This window comes from Mustela lutreola, chromosome 9 (genome assembly GCF_030435805.1).
Source record: "Mustela lutreola isolate mMusLut2 chromosome 9, mMusLut2.pri, whole genome shotgun sequence".
Taxonomy (NCBI): domain Eukaryota; kingdom Metazoa; phylum Chordata; class Mammalia; order Carnivora; family Mustelidae; genus Mustela; species Mustela lutreola.
This window is the reverse complement of record NC_081298.1, coordinates 11,770,990-11,792,844: the sequence shown is the minus strand read 5'-3', so window position 1 is coordinate 11,792,844 and position 21,855 is coordinate 11,770,990. Positions and strand designations below refer to the sequence as shown.

The window sequence follows — 21,855 nt, the reverse complement described above, 5'->3', positions numbered from 1 at the left end:
CCGGCAGAAAGGGTCAGCACACTGAACCCATTCCTGCTGTAACTATGCCTAAGATGAGGAGCTTTGTTACTACGGTGAGCTTGCTTTTTTTTTTTTTTTTTTTTTTTTAAGTTTATTATTACAGGACAAGGCGATTCTGTTACCATCCGGGCTTATCCCACACTTCCCTGAACTCCCTCCACACACCTCAGGACCCCCAGGCCTCTGGCCTCTGCCCTTCCTCCACACGGAGACCTGGATTTAATAAAGGAGGTCCGAGGCTCATTTGCTGAGAGAAACCCAAAAAAGAGGACTGCACTGAGGTCTAGACCACACAGCTCCAGCTTCATAGTTACCTGGAATCCCTGGACTCTGGAGAGATAGTCCAGCTGCTCAGAGGGTCTTGTAAGAGGTCCATGGGGTACGTGGCCTGAAGAGATGTTATTCTTTAAAATGGTCTCGGCCGTGGGCGAGGTGCCCCCATACAACAATTCACGGGCTATCATGGCAGTTACCGTGGCCTTGGCAGGATTCGGAGCTGCCCTGGTGAAATCTTTGGTGTGGTGTCCTTGACTGACTCCTACGGCCTGGGCAACCTCGGGCACCATGGGAAGAATCCCAGCGGGCAGCTGCTGATGACTCAGATAAGGCATCCTGAACTCGTCCTCTTTATTGCCTAGGGAGGGACGCGCAGACAGATCAGCACAAAGCCACAAGTGCCGCTGGGAGACATCTTCCAACCCGCCAGCCCTCCCTCGGAGCTCCCGACGGCCCGGGGAGGACGCAGAGCTCAACACCGCTGCTCACTCCAGGAACCACGCCAAGCCCAGAATCACATTCAGATCAAGACAGTATGAACATCACACTTACTAGTCCCATTTTCATCCCCAGAGCCAGGTTCAAAAAAGGTTACTTTTCTTCCATCCCCTGGTTTTTTTATTGGTGTCTTAAAAAGAAAAAAAAAAAGAAAAAAAAAAAAAAAAAAAAGGCCATGAGTGTAAATCAAACTGTTGCAAAATTAGTTCCTACTCCCTGAAACTATACACACTCCAACCAGTATTAATTTTGGTTTATAACCATTTGAAATATGAAGAGGTCATCAGCAGAGAAGCCCGCCCCCCCCCCCCACCCACACGGACCCTCCTCACCCCCCTGCAGCCTCCTGACCCTCCCCCCAGCCACTCCTGCTCCCTCGGCCTGTCCTCCACCAGAGGAGGCTACCAATCCCCCTGAACTGGGGGCCGGACTCTGCTTGGCACTCACAGGAGGACAGGGGAACGTTTAACCAGAGGGAACCAGAGCTGCTGGACTGGTGGAGCTCAAGGTGGGGAAGGAAGCTTTTAGACAGAAGCTAAACAGACTCTTCGGGAACTAATAGCCAATTCAAAGAAAACGTGACATTTCCAAAGTTAAACAGGGTGGGGGGACTGTGATGAAAAAAATTTTTTGTCAACATGGGTTTCCTTTCTGAGAAGGTAAGGATGTTACGAATCCTCTACCAGATTCTGGAATGAAAAACCCAAACACCAAGTCCAGGCTCTGTGCCGATTCTCTGAGGAATGTCCACAGCCACAGCAGAGGCCACGGCCCGCCAGGACCTCTCAGCGCAAACAAGCTCGGTCAAGGACTTGCTTGAGGGCACCGCTTACCAAACTCAGCAATTTTTAGCTAGTGTTCAATTCATAAAGGAAGGAAGAATCCCGAATCTAAACTACGAATTTCGTTCCATCAATCACACTGTGTCGGTGTCCCAGAAAACCCACAGGCTGCTTCCCAGCTAGCAGAAGCCGGAGGCCGGCAGGTCTCTCCCTTGAGCCTCACTGGGAGAGCACCAGGGCAGCGCAGGCCCGTTCGTGGGCAGCCCCGGCGCCCGCCCGCGTCCAAGTGGAAAGGAGGGAGCTGCGCTCCAGCAAAGCGTCCCCGACCACACAGATAGGGAAACGAGAACGACTTAACCCAGAACCACACTCGGGGCCACGGACATGCAACCCCCCTTCTGACCACGTGCTAATGCTCCGAACGGCTGGGGCGCCGCTGGCGGGGCTCTTTTCCTGCCAGGAGGATGAAGCCTTGCCCTGAAGCTTGGCCCTGGAGGTGGCCAGAGTCCCCTAGGATGAGGCGAGGAGGTCATCTTGCCATTAGAGAGCAAGGACACAGAGCCCCGAGCAGTCACCTTCTCCTCGGATTTGAGGGCCGGCTTGGTGGGCTGAGCCTGCGGGACTTTGAAACCAAGGATCTCCAGCATGTTCTCGGCTGCATTGCGTTTGGCCACCTTCTTATTGGTGCCTGTTCCTTCCGCCGTATGGTTTCCCACCTTCACCTGCAGGAGGAGGAAGTCCGGACTCAGACCAGTGCTTACGCCTTCTTAGTAAAGACGGGTCAGGCAGCGGCGTGCGGGCAAAAGAACCCATCCGCAGCCAGAAGCTTCCCGGGGCACCCGTGGCAGCCACCACAAATGCTCAGCACCTTCGAGCTGCTGTGCACCACAGCTGCTGGTAAAAAGGAGATGACAGGGGCTCCTGGGTGGCTCAGTGGGTTAAGCCTCTCTGCCTTTAGCTCAGAACATGATCTCAGGGTCCTGGGATCGAGCCCTGCGTTGGGCTCTCTACTCAGCGGGGAGCCTGCTTACCCCTCCCTCTCTGCCTATTTGTAATCTCTGTCAAATAAATGAATAAAATCATTAAAAAAAAAAAAAGATGACAGCGGCTCAGAATGACTTTAACAGACTACAGCAGGGAGTTCCAAAACCTCCCCGCTTCCTAAGGAACCTCGCACTGACACTCATCTGTGCTCCTGAGGGTCTGTGCTCCCAGCGCTGAGTGTGCCGCCCGGCCAGGGGCCGCCTGCTTTGCCACAGGGGAGCATTTACCGCCCAGAAACCTGCAGACACCAACCAAGCAGCATGCTGCCTTCGGTGGCTGTCGCCACCTCTAGAGTTATGACACGGAGGAAAGGTTAATGGCGGAGGCAGAGATGTAAACGAAGCTTACGAGCGTGTCCAGTCTGCACCCAGGGCCCTGCAACTGCACGAAAAAATGGGAACATTCATCCAAACTTTGAAAATGATCTGATTCAACCAAGTCACTCATCGTTCACAACTGAAGTGCCAATGTGTCTCTGTTTCACTTTCATCTTGTTTATGTAAACAAAAACCCCTGCCAATTCTCCTGCTAGAACTCGGCTCCGCTGCCCAAGGCACGCGCAGCCTCGCTGCCTGCGGCAGACGGCAGCACGCAGCTGTGCGCACTCTCCTTTCCTGACACTATCGGTGACCGCCGCACTGACGGGACAGACGGAGAACATGGACAGTAAAGAACATTATGCATTTGATGCATGTACAATCTATACACACAACCCCCTACTTCCCACCAGCTGCACCGCCCCCGCCCACCCCTCCCCGGCCGAGAGCTGAGTGTTACACACTTCCCAGCACATACCACTGTTTTTTTTGTTTTTTTTTTTTTTAAAGGTTTTATTTATTTGACAGAGAGAGATCACAAGTAGGCAGAGAGGAAGACAGAGAGAGAGAGGAGGAAGCTGACTCCCTGCTGAGCAGAGAGCCCGATGCGGGACTCGATCCCAGGACCCTGAGATCATGACCTGAGCCCAAGGCAGCAGCTTAACCCACTGAGCCACCCAGGCGCCCACCACTGTTTTCAATCCCTTTCCAAGCCAGTCTTGATCATAGAGCAGAGCAAAAAGCCCCATGTCCCACAACTGAGAGCCCAGGGAACCTTCCCTCGCCAGTGAAGAGGGCTCTGGGCTTGAATCCTGGCCTTGCCATCTAGCAGCTTTGATTTTGGCCAAATTCCTGGCCCTCTCAGCACGCTGCCATCTTCCTTTGTAGCCTGGAAGAACCACGACTTTTCTCGCCTTCTGACGGGGGAGGCAGAACACACCCAACTAAGTGGCGGTGCTTCCCAAGTCGTGAATTGCTAGACCAGAGTTAAGTACTGGCTTGATGACCAGAAAACACCATTAAATTCAAATCACAAAGTAGGCTGCCCATGGAGGGACCGTCTCATAAACACAAGGAAAACACTCGGCGCTAATCCGACGCACAATCCCAGGGGAAGGAGGACCAATCCTAGACTCCAGACTCTCCACACGGATTAGGAGGAACAGGAACAGAGCCTCTGACAGAACTCACAACACTTCCCTTCTGAAAAGAACAATACAAACCTTCAAGGAGATGTGATGAAGAAATGTTCACCCACAGTCCCACACCCCAGCACTCGTGACCCAGGACGCGGTCCGAGCGCCCACCTGCCGACTCCGCCGCACGCGTAGTACGCACGCAAGGACACGTCGTAAGGCATCAAATTACTACAAGCAACGTGGTCTCAATATTCTGAACGTCCGATGGCAGAGAGCAGGGCTCACTGGGCCAAGGCACTGCACCCGGCCTCCTCAGGAAAGCACGCGGCCCGTGGACCTCGTCCAGCTGCGGCGGGGACACGGTCACAGAAAGGCCACCCACCACCCACCCCGACCCACCTGCATCACAAACTCTCTGCGGCGTGGGAGGCCTCGCTCCGTGAGGAGCATGTACTCTGGCTCCTTCTCCTTTTTCGCCTGCTGGATCTGGGCCAGTCTGCTGATGGGGTTCATCCCCGGGCCGTTGTCTGTGCTGCTCTGTAGCTGAGAACAGTGAATGCAGAAACCATGTGCCGTGTTAGCCACAGAGAGGATCTTTCCAGTGCAGACATCAGGACGCGACACAACATTCCCTTTATGTTGGTCCTTTAAGTGCCCAGAATTAGTAAGACCTTTTTTTAAACCTTCTTAAAATTAAAAGATGCTTAATGATTTTCTAGGATTGCTCTGTGGGGACTTTAAAAAGTTCTCCTGGCAAACCAACATTAATATCCCACTACGGGTGGGCAAGCAACCCGGAAAGGTCTGCTTTTTAACAGTAAACTTCAACTTGACAATGAGGAGAGAAAAAAAAAAAACAGAACACTATTCCTAAAATTGCCCCCAAAGTTGTGTTATGTAAGATGGTCCCCAGCTTTCTTAACAAGGACTCAAGATCCAAAAACTATTTTAAAAAGCACACATACAAAAAAACCACAAAACCTCAAGCTGACACCATGTGGAAAGAACCTAAGAATCCCACAGTTCCTTCCCAGTGGCCACCTTTAGCACCAAGGAACCCTCAGCCCCCGACTCGTGTGGGGTGGTTTCTGGGATCTACTTAGAGAAAAAGGAAGCTGCAGGGGTATATAGTGTGCTCACCCCTGGGCACGGGGTCTTGACAGCATGAAACTACAGCTGGCCCCTGCACAACAGAGGTCGGAACCGTGCAGGTCCACCTAGAAGTGGATTTTTTCTGGTAACTACAGTACAGTATGGTAAGTGTATCTTCTCTTCCTTATGACCTCCTTAATGTTTGTTTTTGTCCAGATTACTTTATGTGCAAATACAGCATTTAATACACACATGCATATAATACAATATATAATACATAAAACGTTAATTGTTTCTCTTAATGGTAAAGCTTCTGGTCAACAGTAGGCTGTCAGTGGTTAAGTGTCTCCAGAGTCAAAAGTTAAATACAGGCTTTCCACTGTGGGGTGGGGGTGGGGATCAGCAACCCTAACCGCCGTACTGTTCAAGGATCACAACTGTATACAGACAATCGTAACAGAACAGACCCTAATATTCCTCAACATGCCCAAATGGACTCCTGAACCTTCTCTAGCTGGGGGAGCAGGGCGCTTTGACAGGTCCACTGACATGGCTTAAAAAATCCCAAAGAATAAGGAGGTATTTGGTGAAGTGTCTCACTCCTACACCTGCCCCCAGACGCCTTGCCGCCTGCAAATCTGCTTCACGCTCCCAGCAATGCAGCGCGGAGGGAGACGGAGGGAGACACTTTCACCAGCCTCTGCAGAAGGCACTGCGGTGCACGCGGCTCCCATGATCAGACCCTCACGCGGACACGCGCACAGCTGCAGGCGCGTCCACCGATCCCGCTCGACATCCGCATCTTTGCCTAACCGGTGGCTCCGGGGAGGAACTACCCGAGGTGGTCCCCGCACCAGGCCGGCAGGTGGCACGTCAGCGGCCATCCTGTCACTAAGGTCAGCAACCTAGTGAACCTTTTAACGTGTCTCCCCCCACCCACTCCCCGACCCCTCATCTAAAGGCAATGGAAAGACCCTCTTTGATCGAGATGTTCTTACCCTGACTATGGATTTTGTTTTCTTTTTGATTCTGGGCTTCACTCGCTCGACCGCAGGCAGCGGCGGCAGCTTCTTCAGCTCCTCCAGGACGGCGATAGCAGCGTTTTTCTTCGAAATCTTCTTGCTCTTCCCTTCTCCTTCCCCCACAAACTCCCCAACTGACACCTTGGTCACAAAGCTCTTCATATGGGGGGGGCCACTCTCCCGGGCAACCTGTTTCAGAGGGAAAGACTGAGTGAAAGCGTGACAGACACTCTCTGCCAGGGGTAGGACACACTGCTCAGTGCCCTACCTCCCAGGAGCCACAAGGAAGGGGGAGTTACGGACAAGACCTGACCAATGCAGGCAGCATAAAGGTCAGCAAAAGGAAACAGTGATTATCCTGGATGCTTTTCTTCCCTTCTTCCTTCTTTTTCAGACTGGTTAATGTTCTCAGGTCTGGTCGGTCCCTCACACAGTTTGCATGGAGTAAAGAGGGAAATTGGGGCGCCTGGGTGGCTCAGTGGGTTAAAGCGTCTGCCTTCAGCTCAGTCATGATCCCAGGGTCCTGGGATGGAGCCCCGCATCGGGCTCTCTGCTCAGCGGGGAGCCTGCTTCTCTTCCTCTCTCTCTCTCTCTGCCTACTTGTGAACTCTGTCAAATAAATAAATAAAATCTTTAAAAAAGAAGAATAAAAGGAGGGAAACAAGTTCTGCTCCCTCCCTCCCAGAATGGTTCCTGTCTCCCCAGGGTCACAGAGTGTCCTGATTTGGGGTATCCACTGCAAACGGCAGAAAGAAAGCTGCCCCAGCGAAGTCCAGAAATAATTGCAACACAGAGAGTTCAAGTTTAATATTGCTCTGAGCCTCCAGCCAAGCCTGAGCTTATTAAATGCTATGCTATGCAGCTATAAAGAAGAATGAGAATTTCTAAGCACTGACAGTGATTTCCAATACATATTAAGTTTAAAAAAAAAAAAAAAAGCAAGCTGTAAAAGAGTTTATACAGTACCCTAACTTCAGTGTTAAAAAAGATTTAAATATATCCACACATATAGACACACATGTGTTTGTTTATATGCTTATTTTTGCAAAATGAAACACAGAATGGATGAAGCAGAAACCGAGAGAATTAGTTCCCTACAGCATGTGGGAGGGAGGGGTAGAGCAGGGACAAGATAATGCTTTTGAATGTATCTTTTTGTATAGTTTTTTTTTTTTTTTAAAGATTTTATTTATTTATTTGACACACAGAGAGAGATCATAAGCGGGCAGAGAGGCAGGCAGAGAGAGAGGAGGAAACAGGTTCCCTGCTGAGCAGAGAGCCTGATGCGGGGCTCAATCCCAGGACCTGAGATCATGACCTGAGCCAAAGGCAGAGGCTTTAACCCACTGAGCCACCCAGGCACCCCTCTTTTTGTATAGTTTTGACTTTTAGAGGCATTTAGGGTTTTACATATCAAAAATATAAAAATAAAAAAAATGGGAAAAAATACTAAAACTGAATATGAACAGAAACCCAAGTAAAGTTCTTACTAGATCACACAGAAGGAAAATAAAAATTGAACCCAACTTAGGTTAGCTAGGACACGCCTGAACAACTACGAGGACTTACACTACCAGAGTTCAAGACTTCCTATAAAGTTATAGCAACGATGTCCTCACGATACTGCTTCAAGGTGAACAAAGAGAGCGCTATATCAGAACAGAATGCAGAAACAGACCCGCACACATTTGGTCTTGTGATTTCTGGCAAACACATCAAAGCGCATCAAAAGACTTTTTTTTTTAAACCCAAAGTCTTAAAAAAAAAAAAAAGTACTAGCTACACACGTGGAAGAAAAGCTTAACGACAGCCTCAAACTCCACCACAAACAGCAGGTAACTAGAGCCAGAATACAGAACTAAATGTGAAAGCCAAACTCTAGTGCTCTCAGAAGAAACACAAGAGTGGGGCGCCTGGTTGGCTCGGCCGGCTGTGGGGCTGCCTTCGGCTCAGGTCATGATCCTGGAGTCCAGGGATCAGATGGAGTCCTGCATTAAGTTCCACATTGGGCTCCCTGCTCAGTGGGAAATCTGCTTCTCCCTTTGGCCCTACCCCCTCTCATGCACTCTCTCTCTAACTCTCTCTGAAATAAATAAATAAAATCTTAGGAAAAAAAAAAAAAAGTTCTGAAGAGGTACTAATTTGGAATCATCAGAAAAAAAAAGAAAATATAAGAGGAATAGGCCCAGAGTATGCATGTGGCAAAGAGCTCTTGAAAACACAAGTTGTTTTCTTTATGAAAACAAAACTGGAGCTCCACGTAATTAAAAATTGCTCTCATCAGAAGACAACAATTAGAAAAGACAGGGAGTCTACAGAACAGAGGAGAATACTCGCAATATATGTATCTGAGGGTTTTTATCCAGAATACTGAAAGAACCCCTGTAAGTCAACTACCCAATTAAAAGAAGACTTGAACAGGTACTTTACTAAACTGGATCTCTAAATGGCCAATAAGCATATTAAAAAAAGATCATCATTTGTCATCAAGGAAATGCAAATTGAAACTATAACGAAATACTGCAATATATACAATACCCCAAAAATGGCTAAAATTAAAACTGACAGTATCAAGTGTTGCCAAGGATGTGGAACAACTGGCCAGAGTATAAACTAATACAATCACTTTGGGAAACAGCTTGACAATTTTTTTAAAAAAAGATTTTATTGGGGCACGTGGGTGGCTCAGTGGGTTAAAGCCTTTCTGCCTTCAGCTCAGATCCCAGGGTCCTGGGATTGAGCCCCACATCAGGCTCTCTGCCCAGAGGGGAGCCTGCTTCCTCCTCTCTCTCTGCCTGCCTCTCTGCCTACTTGTGATCTCTGCCTGTCAAATAAATAAATAAAATCTTTAAAAAAGGAAAAAAGATTTTATTTATTTATTAGAGAGAGAGAGAAAGAGAGAGCGGGTGCATGCATGAGAAGTGGGGAGAGGCAGAAGGAGCAGCAGATTCCCTCTGAGCAGGGAGCCCGACGTGGGGCTCAATCGCATCCCAGGACGCTGAGATCATGACCCAAGCCAAAGGCTGCTGCTTAACCAACTGAGCCACCTAGGCACCCCCAGCTTGACAATTTTTATTAGTTTCCAAAGTGGAAACAACTTGCATGTCCATCAACAGGACAATGGATAAAGCTCAGCTTTACATTCATACGGTGAAACACCACACACCAATTAGCTCCTGACACACATGGAGGAGACTCACACACACTCTGCTGAGGATTCGAGACTTGACACTAAACAATCCATATTATATCATTCTATTTATGTGAGCTCTAAGAACAAAGAAAACAAAGCTATAGTGGTTTTAGAAAACAGCTTCCTCTGGGTGGCTGTTAACTTGGAAGAGGCCCAGGGACTGCTGGACGTTATGGGAATGCTCTAGATCTGGACCTGGGTGGTGAACTATGGGCTTAAATGGGCTGTGCCCTGAAGACATGCCTATTTTCCTGCATCGGAAGCATATCTCAACAGACAGGACAGTAGGAGGTCTAAGCATGGAATCAGGAACAGAGACAAAGAGTCTTGTGAAGCTAGATTGAAATCAGAGGTATAAACCGCTAATTCTGAAAATATAGATATTTTCCAATGCTACCTGCCTACAAGGCCTAGAAGCAGTGACCCTCCAGCAGCAACAAGCATGCCTGGTGTCCCATTGTGGTCTCCACATGCTGCTCTCCGGGAGGGGCAACCAGGGCTCCTGCAGGTCTGGCTAAGGCTACTTCTGTTAGAATTTCCATTTCTACTGGTGCCAAAACTTGAGCTCGGAAAGTTAAAAGTAAAGGTAAGGCTAAAACATTTCATTGTACCAGAAAGTAAGAAGGTCAATCAACATCTGAAGAGGGGAGGTGAGAAGCGAGCGAACAGGGATGAGGGACACACACAGAAGAGGAAAAAAACCCACCTCACAGCATATATAAAAACTGTAACTCAAAATGAAATCATAAAGCTTCTAGGAGAAAAAAAAAAGAAAAGTAGACTGAACTACATGAGACAAAGGTGTCCTAGGTTAATCCAACAACCACGAAACAGAAAAATTAGGCAAATTCAACCCCTGAACTCTCTCTGCTCTTTGAAAGATACTATTTAGAAATGAAAAAATAAGCCACAAACTGGGAGCAAATATTTAGAAAATACAGATCTGATTAAAGGACTGTATTCAGAATATATAAATAACCCTCAAAACTCAGCGGAACAACTCCGTAAAAAAACTGACAGATGTGAACAGACGCTCCCGGAGAGCGGGTGTACAGATGGTAAAGCCGCACATCGAAGACGCTTGGGGCACCTGGGCAGCTCAGGCAGTTAGGCCCCAGCTGGTGGTTTCAGCTCAGGTCATGACCTCAGGGTCCTGGGATGGAGCCCCAGTCGCCCCAGCCCCCCCTGTCGGACTCTTTGCTCAGTGGGGAGTCTGCTTCTCCTTCTGCCCCCTCCCCACCTGTGCTTTCCCTCTCTCTCTCACTCACTCTCTCTCTCTCTCAAATAAATAAAATCTTAAAGAAAAAGACAGGAACTACTGCTCTGCTCAACACGGCCAACTCACCACCTGCATCCCTGCATTACATTAAGTTAAAGAAGCCAGACGAAAGGCAATAAACTCTGTAATTCCATTTATGTAATGTTCTGGAAAGAGAAAAACTGCAGGGGCAGAAACTGCATCGGTGGTTGCCCGAGGCTGCGGATGGAGGAAAGGACTGGCTGCAAAGGGCCTCAGGGCAACCTGAGGGGGTGAAAGAGCTTCTAGGTCTTGACACTGGTGGTTCCACCACTGAACACACTCATCAAAACGCATCAAATCATAGACCTGAACAGGGTGGGTTTTACTGCATGTACATTATACCTCAAAAAAACTACCCCCTCCCAGGGCACCTGGGTGGCTCAGTGGGTTGAGCCGCTGCCTTCGGCTCAGGTCATGATCTCAGGGTCCTGGGATCAAGCCCCAAATCAGGCTCTCTGCTCAGCGGGGAGCCTGCTTCCTCCTCTCTCTCTGCCTGCCTCTCTGCCCACTTGTGATCTCTGTCTGTCCAATAAATAATAAATAAAATCTTTAAAAAAAAAAAAAACAAATAAAAAAAAACACACAAACACAAAAAAAATACCCCCTCCCAAAAAACATCCCCACAGGGGTAACAGCAAAGGACACAGGAGCCAGCTGAACGGCAATCTGAATATAAAAATGAATGACAGTAATAAGAGAACCATGATTCTTTTCCTTTCCTTTTTTTCTTTCCTTTTTTTTTCTAATGTAAGCTCTACATAAGATGGGACTTGAACTCCAGACCAAGACTGACGGGCTAAGTCCGTCAGGCGCAGCGCCCCATGAACGACAATAACGAAGTAACACTCTGAATACGAAAAGAAGCTGTGGACCTACGCTAATAAAAATTAATAAAAATTTAATAAAATTTAACTGCTAATAAAAAGTAATGTACGGAGGTGGGGTATTTCCTGTGGAATGTCAGCTCGGAAAGGCAGAAAATGCACCAGTAGTGACTGATGCTGGGAAGAATTATCAATGACTACGAGAATTGCTGGGGAAATCTCTCAGGGCATAACCTTCAAACATCTCCTGGCAGCATATGCGTTAACTGCAAAGAGAAAGAAGGTCTCCTTTAGGTGAAGCTCTGGGGTAAGCCAACGAAACCAACGTCGCTCACATGGCGGGGGTGGGGGAGATGCCCTCGTGTGATGCCCAGAAGAACCCACACCTCTTCTGCAGTTTCCTGAGGGAAAAATTGCATTATCTGAAACTAATCATGAGGAAACAATCAGACCACACTGAGGACCATTCTACAAATTGTAGTACCTTTAAAAAATGTCCAAAGAGGCTACAAACTGTTACAGATGAAGGAGAGTTCAGAGATGCCTCTCCCAGATGCAGGATGAGATCGAGACACTATGGGCCATAAAGGACAGAAGAGGGACAGATACAGGATGTACATGAGAATTAGTGATGCTCAATTTCCTGTATTTGATCATTAAGTTGCGCTTATTTAATGTCCTGTCCTCAAAAGATACATGCTGAAATACTAGAAATCCCCATACCTGCCGCTTAGCCTCAAATGACCCAGCAGGGGTAAGAAGAGACAGAAAATACTATGTGCATTCACAGAGAGAAAAAGCAAATGTAAAACGTTAATCACTAGTAAATCTCACCTAAGGAGAAATTCACTGTCCTATTCTTCCAACTTTCTGGAAGTCTGAAATTTTTCAAAATAAAATACTCAAAAAATGGCTAGGAAAACCAAACAACCCCCAGACAGCAGTGCTGTGCTCCCCAGGTGAGAATCAGTGGCCCCCGGGAGAGCAGCCTTCTCTGCCCCCCACAGAAAGAGGCCCCAGCTGACTCGGGCCCCCACACGTGGACCATGGGGCTCCTGGCGCCACTCACACGCCACTCCCCACCCTGACAGCCTGGTTTCTGCACACTCACAGCTCCATCCGGCCTCTGGGAGAGGAGCCCATCCTCTACTTGTATCACAGCCCCGCCGATCTAAACGTGGCTTTCCACCTACGGTGGATTTAGTGCAAGGTCGCTTACGCATCACAACCGCCTCTCGGTGACCTTACCAATCTGCACCATCACATTTTTAAACTAAAAGTATGTATTTTATCAAAAGTCAAGCTATATACATTCTTTCTGCAGAACCATAGGAAAGGCTCCTGTCTTCTCCCATTAAACACTTCTAATCCAGATTTCTACGTGATGGACTTTACTATTTAAAAGATTCAAGACTGCCTCTTTAAAAAAAAACAAAAACAAAAAGCCAGAATCTTCCCTTTTTTATGAAAGGAACAGACTGCCTCTTTAAAAAAATTCAGTAAAAAAATAAGTAACTTTCATTCATTTATTCAACAAACATTTCCTGAGGACCCACTATGTGCCAGGTAATCTTCCAGGTGCCAGAGACAGAACTGTGGGAGGAAAAATAAAAGCCCCCGCTCAAGCTCATAATGGAAGTAATATGACCCTTTGATAGATGAGCTATTTCACATAAGTACTCACATTAACAAACTCAAGGCCACCACCAAGGCACAAACTGGACCGTCCTAAATGATTACCTTAAAGATACTCACCCACCAGAGGGCGCTCCCAAAACTTCCTTTATGTGACCAATTTCCTGCTCTGTGTTCCTGAACACAAGTTTGAAACCCAAATCCGAAATCTAAACAAAGTGGAAGTGGGACAGAAGAATCTGGTCTCCAAATCCCACAGAGCAAAATCAAAATGGCATTCCTTCACTGAGGTTCCAGAAAACTCTGTGACTCTCAGGGCAACAACTAGTAGGAACAGGTGGCAAGCTTTCCAGGACCCTGGTGCCAGCAGTCAGCTCTGCTGTGACCCTGGAAGCCAGGCACCTCCCACTCCCACCATCTTGGCACCCCTCCAACCTCGAAAAATCCTTTCTCATGCTCTACACCAATCCCTCAGCACGAGAAGAAAAGGAGGATTCTTCCCTTTCCTGCAACAGGTACCCAGGAAGACACCTTGTGGTTTTCGAGATGAAGTTCCCACCTAGCAACTCCTATCTCGCCGCCTCCCTCCTCAGTCCAGACAGAAGGGGAAGGGATGCAAGGGATGCAGAGCCAGCTGAGAAGATACAGCCCTAGCCTGGCCGGGGCTCTGCCCTCCGGGAGGAGGGGACAGTATAAACCTGGTCCCGTCTGCCAGGGTGGGACAGGGATGGGTGTTGGCGGATGGAGCGTGGCCCCGTGATGGACGTGTAATGACCCACCCCACCTGTGCCCCATGGCAGGCAGGGAAGCACTGGCAGCTACAGACCAGAAACCAGCAGCACGCAGCGGACGGATTAAGGACTGAACCCAGGAGCCAGTTCAGGGCACCAGCACGTTAATAAGGGCAGGTAGACATTTTATAATGTATAAATCCATGAAGTCTAGGGGTCACTTTTAACGGCAAAAATGCTGCAAAATTAGTGTTTTACAGGATAATAAACTTCAGGGGGACTTTTTAACTGACTGAGCCAACCAGGTGCCCCACAGGGGGACCTTTTAAAAAAATAAACAGGCCAAAAGAAATTTATGGAGGACTTAAAACTGTTCTAAGTAAATGCTCCACCTCAAATTACATTTGCCTAGGTAACAAAGTAGAAGCATAAAGCATTCTGGAAGACTAAACATATAGTCTTAACAACTCTGAAAGACCTGGGCACCTGGGGGGCATAATCAGTTAGGCGTCTTTTTTTTTCCCCAAAGATTTTTTATCTGAGACAGAAAGAGAAAGAAAGAGCATGAGTTGGGGGCAGAGCAGCAGAGGGAGAGGGAGCAGCAGACTCCCCGCTGAGCAGGGACCCCAATCCTAGGCTCCAGGATCCCAGGATCATGACTTGAGCCAAAGGCAGATGCTTTTTTTTTTTTTAAAGATTTTATTTATTTATCTGAGAGAGAGAGCGTGCAGAGAGAGAGAGAGAGACCATAAGCAGTGGGAATGGAAGAGGGAGTGGCAGGATCCCTACTGAGCAGGGAGTCCCACGTGGGGCTTAATCCCAGGACCCTGAGATCATGACTTGAGCTGAAGGCAGCCGCTCAACAGACTGAGCCACCCAGGTGCCCCTAGGCATCCAACTCTTGATTTCAGCCCAGGTCATGACCTCAGGGTCGGGAGATCGGGCTCCACAAGATTCTCTCCCTTTCTCCTTCTCTCTCCACCCCTTGCCCACTGTCCCCGCCCTCCCTCACTCTCTCTCAAAAAAAACAAATAAAAAAAAAACCACCTCTGAAAGACCAAAGAATTGATAAAGATATCTGCATGTACACTGAAACACAACCTTGCATAACCAAGTGTGGAAACCAAAAGGATCTGCAAAGAATTCGCCATGTGTCAGACCATTACGCAAAACTTACTAACCTCCTCACCTGCCCCGTGTAACTGGACCCACTGGGTCTTTGAAGGAAACACGTACTAAATGTATCTTTGTTTTCCACTTTGAACTAACAACCCATTAGTTATGGTTTTTAAGACTGTAAGGTCTCCAACACGAAATGAAGTCATTAGAGAGGTGACTTATAGGGCAAATGCTGGACAAGGACGAAACTGATGCCCTGTTACCTCCGGCAATTCCTAGGGACTAAAGAAGATGAACGTTTTGGGGATAACAGAGTCTTTGAGAGTTTATGAGAATAATGGACCCTCTCCAGAAAACACATGAGAACACAAACACAATCTTCTTCAAAACCATGCTGGGAGGCTGGGAGGCTCGCAGACCTACAGGAACATCCAGGGACTGCAGCCCTGAAGAAGAGAATACTGCTTTGCTAAATATAAAAACTGAGTCTTTTTTTTTTAAGATTTTATTTATTTATTTGACAGACAGAGATCACAAGTAGGCAGAGAGGCAGGCAGAGAGAGAGAGAGGAGGAAGCAGGCTCCCTGCTGCTCTGAGCAGAGAGCCCGATGCGGGACTCGATCCCAGGACCCTGAGATCATGACCTGAGCCGAAGGCAGCGGCTTAACCCACTGAGCCACCAAGGCGCCCTAAAATCTGAGTCTTAAACCTGAAGGTTCACAGGTTTGTGATGATAATCCCAATGTTATTTAGGATAAAAATCATCCCAATGATGAATGCCAACAGTATTTTACAGTAGAGTCCTACATCTGAAGCAAGCTTACCTCAAAATTCACAGGCAAGTTCCGTTTAAGTGCAATCTCAAACACTTGACTTATTTCCGATTTATTGAGATTTTCTTCTTCTGATTCTCTTCCATTCACCTAAAGAAAAAATAACTGTTTAGTAGTTAACCCTTATGAAAAACTGTCAACATCCCAGCTATGATAAACCTTAAGCACTGAACCATGGCTTCATGAAGTGAGCACTACCCCAGGGAGCGAGACCACCTGTGTGCCATGTGGCAGTGAATTTAAAGGTTAAAAAAAAAAAGTATTATTTCACACTTGGGTCAGCTTGTACCTCGTGGATTCACCGTAAACAACCCCACACCTAACAGACTTGGGGGTATGAATCAGCCTCATCGTGGCCCAACCACACTTGCCCACAGCTGCTCAGGAAGAGTGACGACTCCCAAAGCCTTCCTTGAGGCCTGGCAAGCCACGTTTTGGAAAATGTCAGAATACAGACAGCTGTGTAGGACATGACAAGTTCAAATAGAAGTCTCTCCATCTAAGCATGCAGGTTTCTCATTTGGACATAAGTCCCTGGAAACCCACTTTTTAAAAGGAAAAAAAAAAAAAGGATGCGATGGAAATTAGGAAATTGTGTACAAAATCTTGTCCTCACTGCCGCTGGCAAAAATGCAAGTGCAGGGCGCCTGGGTGGCTCAGTTGGTTAAGCAACTGCCTCCGGCTAAGGTCATGATCCTGGAGTCCTGGGATCAAGTCCCACATCGGGCTCCCAGGTCCAAGGGGAGTCTGCTCCTCCCTCTGACCTTCTCCCCTCTCATGCTCTCTCTCCCTGTCTCTCTCTCTCAAAGAACTAAATAAAATCTTTTAAAAAAATGCAAGTGCAAACTAATCAAGTCTGCTCAACAAAGGCTGAGACTCTCTAACAGGTTCATTTACAGTCCTCCAGCCGGGGCTGGGATGAGGGAGGGCGGAGTGCTCCTCGGTGCAAGCTGTGAACTGCATTCTCTAGGGCGGCAGCGAAAACAAGAATCCAGATGAGTTCAGGAATAGCAATGCCCCACCCCCCGCAAATTGTGGCAAGAGAGCTGCATTTTTCTTCATATTATTGCGATTCTTTTATCAAGGAATTGGTAAAATCCTATTTCCAAAACTAGAACTTTCTGAAAGAACCCATGGCTAAAACTGCAGAATAGGCAAAATGCAGGACTATCCAGGATTTTATTGGTTGTGCATTTCTATACCTTCATCAGATAGATTTTACACCTCAATGGATCAATTATTCACACTATAATGAAAAAAGAAAGCCTCTTAAGTTGAAAATATTAATACCATCAAGAATATAATCCTAAACCAGTGAATTCATCCCAAACACTCTCTACTTATCTCTCCCGCCATGATGGTGGCATTCTCTTTCCAGTTGGGTTCTACTTCGCCCTCTGCCTGGTCAGAACTATTTGCATAGCATTTCTGGTGTCTTTATTAACTTAAAGATACTTTTATTCTTGTTTAAATCGTAAGCAGAAAGAAGGCCTGACTTTTTATAAGAACATCTTTAAAGCCAGAAATCTTCAAGCAAGATGACTTAGAGCTCCGTGGAGGTTTGATTTAAAATTTATTTTTTAAACAAGTTTTAAACTTAAAACAAGCAAACAAAAAAACCACCCTGTATTTTAGTATTTCAACAAATGGTGCTTAGAAAAATGGATTTCCATACGCAAACAACAAAAACAAAATTTAAAAAAAAAACACCCTACACCATATATAAAAATTAGCTCAAAATGGATGAAGGCCTAACATAAGGACTAAAATCATAAAACTCTTGGAAGAAAATATCAAGAAAAAGCTTCAGGACGCTGGATGTGGCAGTGACTTCTTCGATAGCAGACAGAAAACAGGCAACAAAAGAAAAAGGCGATAAAATGAATTGTATCAAAATCAAACACTTTTGTGCATCAAAAGACACTCTCAAGAAAGTAAAGACGACCCCCAGATAGGAGAAAGTATGTGCAAATCATAGATCTGATGAAAAATTAATATCCAGAATATACCAACAACCCAACGACAAACAATCCAGTTTGAAAATGTTGGGAAAGGACTTGAATAGACATTTTCTGAAGAAGGCAGAAACCAGTACATGAAGAAAGCCAATGAGTACATGAGCTCAGCATCATTCGTCATTAGGGAAATGCAAGTCAAAACCACAATGAGACACCACTCTGCACCCCCCTCCTTAAGTACGGCCGGGCGCAGAAAACAGCAAGTGTTATTATATTAGCAAGTCAATGGAGCAGTGGGGATCCCAGGGCATTCCTGGTGGGAATATAAAATGGCCTAGCCTCTGTGCAAAACTGTGGCGGTTCCTCAAAAAGTTAAACATAGATTTACAGAATAATCCAGCAATTACATGAGCAGATACGTACTTGAAAGAACTAAAAGTAGGGATACAAACAGGTATTGGGACGCCTATGTTTAAAGCAGCATTATTCAAGTAGCCAAAAAGTGAAAACAACCCAACATCCAACAACAGATGAATGGATACGCAAAACGTGGCATGGTCCCACAACGGAGTATTACTCAGCCTTAAAAAGAAAGGAAATGCTGACACATGTTACAACATGGACGGACCTTGAAAACATGATAAATGAAATAAGTCTGACAACCAAAGATGAATATCCACTTATATTAGGTATCTAGAATGGGCAAGCGCACAGAGACAGAAGTAGAATAGATGTTCCAGGGTTTGGGGGATGGAGGGAAAGTTACTGTTTAAGGCACACAGAGTTTGAACGTGAGATGATAAAAAAAAGTTCTAGAAATGAGCAGTAGTGACAGCTGTGCATCACTGAGAATACATTCAGGGCCGCAGAACTGTGCACTTCAAGAATGGTTATAATGGCAACCTTTATGTTTATCTTTGAAAAGCAACTAAAAAAAGAATGTCCCGTACCAAATATTAACACACTAGAGACTGTTAACACATTAACTTATGCTAACAAGTTAGGTCATTTTTGTGCACAATTCAGGTTTTGGACAGCTGTTTGCTCGAAAGATATCCAGAGGTTTTTAAGCAGATAAGCTGTTAAAACAAAGGTTGCACTCAGATGCTGAGTAAGTGTTCATGAAACCAGAACAAAAATTAGAAATAAACTGGGTGCTGAGGCTAAAATAAGACTTCAGCCACCGTGCGTGTACTCCGATTTTCAAATCTGTTGCTCATTTTACCAGCCCAATTAGTTTTAGCTTTTAATTACGACTTATTTCAAACATTCAGAGAAGTTAAAGAAAAGATAAATAATGTAACAGGCAGGGGCGCCTGGGTGGCTCAGTGGGTTCAAGCCTCTGCCTTCCGCTCGGGTCATGATCCCAGAGTCCTGGGATCAAGGCCCTCATCGGGCTCTCTGCTCAGCAAGGAGCCTGCTTCCTCCTCTCTCTCTGCCTGCCTCTCTGCCTACTTGTGATCTCTGTCAAATAAATAGTCTTTAAAAATAATAATAATAATGTAACAGGCAACTGTGCTGGATTGAACAAATGTCCCAACATTAAGAACTACTGACATGAAATCTTAAATTTTTTTAAGGAAAACAATGAAGCTCCTCTCACTCTCCTTTCCACAGCAGACTTACTCTTGGTTTTAAAATGGGTATATTGCGCTCAGCCATGTTTTTTTCAAGGCTGAAAACAATATATGGCATGATTCTGTGTTCTGAAAATTCACATATATCATTATCACTATGATTACCTTCCTAAATATTATAAAATTCAAACTTGGAAGTTTATACTAATCAAATGCTACTCTCCTATTTTATACACTGAGCTTCCACATAAGCCTGATGGAAAACAACAATCCACTGCACAAACCTGAACTGTGAGCCAGTGTTTCTTAACCGCAGCAGCAGCAGAACCCCTTGGGGGCTCCGCAAAGACAGACAGACGCTCACTAGATTCCTACTCCAAATGAAGGAACTTACATTTTTTTCAGGTAGGGCTTAAAGATTCATTCTATTTATACTACTCCCCCCCCCCACCCCAAAGACTCCAGCTGATTTTACAACAGAGTGGAGATTCACTGCTCTAAGCCATTGTTTCTCAAGGGATTTCAATAGGGACAAAGCGGCCAGTAAAATAAAAATGCAAAACAAGAAACAAAGATATACATTTACTTGGAAGTGAGAATATGCTGCTCTTTTTACATAATTTTGATATTATCTGGAGTGAACAACATGTTGCAATGAAAAAGCAGCAAAATGAGTCAAAAACAAATCCACAAATACCATTCCCAGTAAAATGGGGAAAGTGTAGTGGAGCCTTAGTCTTACCTTCATGAAGTGGGAATTACTGTTAACATCAATTCCACAGTGTATGGTTCAGCAATAAAATCTAGGCAACATTAAGAAAAGAAAAAAACACTCTGAACCATGCTTAACCCTCAGCATGCCAGAAAAAAATAGTCATCTCACCATTTACTATCTGGCTCCAACAGACTCTTTATTTTTCTATATTTAGTGATTCTACAAATAACATACAGAATAAAAGGACAAGAATCTTTTCCTTAGAGATTTTAACAAGAAATTAAAACAGCAGGGCACCTGGGTGGAACAGGACACCTGGGTGGCTCAGCCAGTTAGGGACAAGGCTTCTGAATCTGGCTCAGGTCATGATCTCAGGTCAAGGGACAGAGGCCCACATTGGGCACTGCACTGGGCAGGGAGTCTGAGATTTTCTCTCTCCCTCTGCCCTCCCCCTACCTCACACCCCGACTTGTTCTCTGTAAAATAAATAAACAAATGTACAAAGAAGAAGAAGAAGAAGAAGAAGAAGAAGAAGAAGAAGAAGAAGAAATTAAAATAGCAAATCCAAGTTTCTATTCTAGGTTTGTAGTCTGGAAGGCATTTATGTACCCCAAATGGGCACAGTCCTTTAAATGCAGCTAATGGCTCATCACCCAGCACGTCTGAACCTAGAGCACACCCCACTTGCAGCAATGCCATTTTCCAAATCCAATCCCAGTGAGTTCTAGCTTATCATGACTTCTGACTCTTCTGGTAGTGGTATCATCAGAACACACTACTTGTGAAACTGACTCATGACTGTATCGAAGAGAGACCAGCTATCTTCTTTGCTCCCTAACTACAAAATGCTTTCATTTTTAGATCTGTGAACCCTCAAAGGAGGATCTAATGAGTTTTTTCATGGTCTTAATATCTATATCCTCCCAATGACCTTTGTACACACACCTCCTTTTGCATTTGTCCACTTATTTTGTGGACAGTAAGTGGTGAGAAATAAATTCTGGTGGCCAAATATCACAAAAATGGAAAGAATGCTGTTACACATACTTTTTAAAAAGCCAAAACAGGGGGCGCCTGGGTGGCTCAGTGGGTTAAGCCGCTGCCTTGGGCTCAGGTCATGATCTCAGGGTCCTGGGATCGAGTCCCGCATCGGGCTCTCTGCTCAGCGGGGAGCCTGCTTCCCTCTCTCTCTCTCTCTCTGCCTGCCTCTCCATCTACTTGTGATTTCTCTCTGTCAAATAAATAAATAAAATCTTTAAAAAAATAAAAAAAATTAAAAAAAAAAGGGATCTGTCCCATGCTTTTAAAAAAAATAAAAAGCCAAAACAGGATGTTCCCGATTCTTGTCACAAAATAATGTGTGACAATGTCCTTTCTATTGAATGGCAGAAGAGAATACACATGTCCTTTTCATACACCATAAAAATATACTGTCCACTCGCCGATCCTTCCGTTTGGGAGAGCTTATCTAAGATGCCGTCTGAAGATTCACAGTCTGAGATTTGCTTAAACTCTCAAACCCACCATCACCACTGGAGTCTAGGGCATGTTCTCACTTGTCTAATAACGGGAAGGTCTTCCTCGGTCATCTTTCTTCCTTTTGCCATTAGAGGCAAAGAAAAATTCTGCCTTCGCACCCGAGTTCAAGGAAAGCTAAGAGCACAGGAAAAAGATGGGGTCTCCGGTCTTCAGCATCTTCTGGGAAGGAGGCGCCGCAGCGGGCAGTGCAGCAGGCACAGCAATGGCGATGCAATGAGGAGCGTCTCCCTGCTGCGGCGG

General features: G+C 46.0%; 1 protein-coding gene across 8 annotated transcripts in view; it reads right to left on the bottom strand.

Annotated features, from left to right (window-relative positions):
* The window catches only part of STAU1 (staufen double-stranded RNA binding protein 1), a 56,114-nt gene that overhangs the window by 3,372 nt on the left and 30,887 nt on the right, over window positions 1–21,855 (bottom strand). For 5 of the 8 annotated variants that reach the window (XM_059132880.1, XM_059132883.1, XM_059132885.1 and 2 more), the window contains 6 exons: window positions 15,818–15,916; window positions 6,168–6,398; window positions 4,477–4,620; window positions 2,153–2,299; window positions 850–925; window positions 336–655 (listed from right to left, as the gene is read on the bottom strand). In XM_059132880.1, the coding sequence (XP_058988863.1) occupies window positions 336–655; window positions 850–925; window positions 2,153–2,299; window positions 4,477–4,620; window positions 6,168–6,398; window positions 15,818–15,916 (1,017 nt within the window). The remainder of the gene's footprint in view (window positions 1–335; window positions 656–849; window positions 926–2,152; window positions 2,300–4,476; window positions 4,621–6,167; window positions 6,399–15,817; window positions 15,917–21,855) is intronic. The other 3 variants (XM_059132881.1, XM_059132884.1, XM_059132882.1) reach the window with 2 other exon arrangements.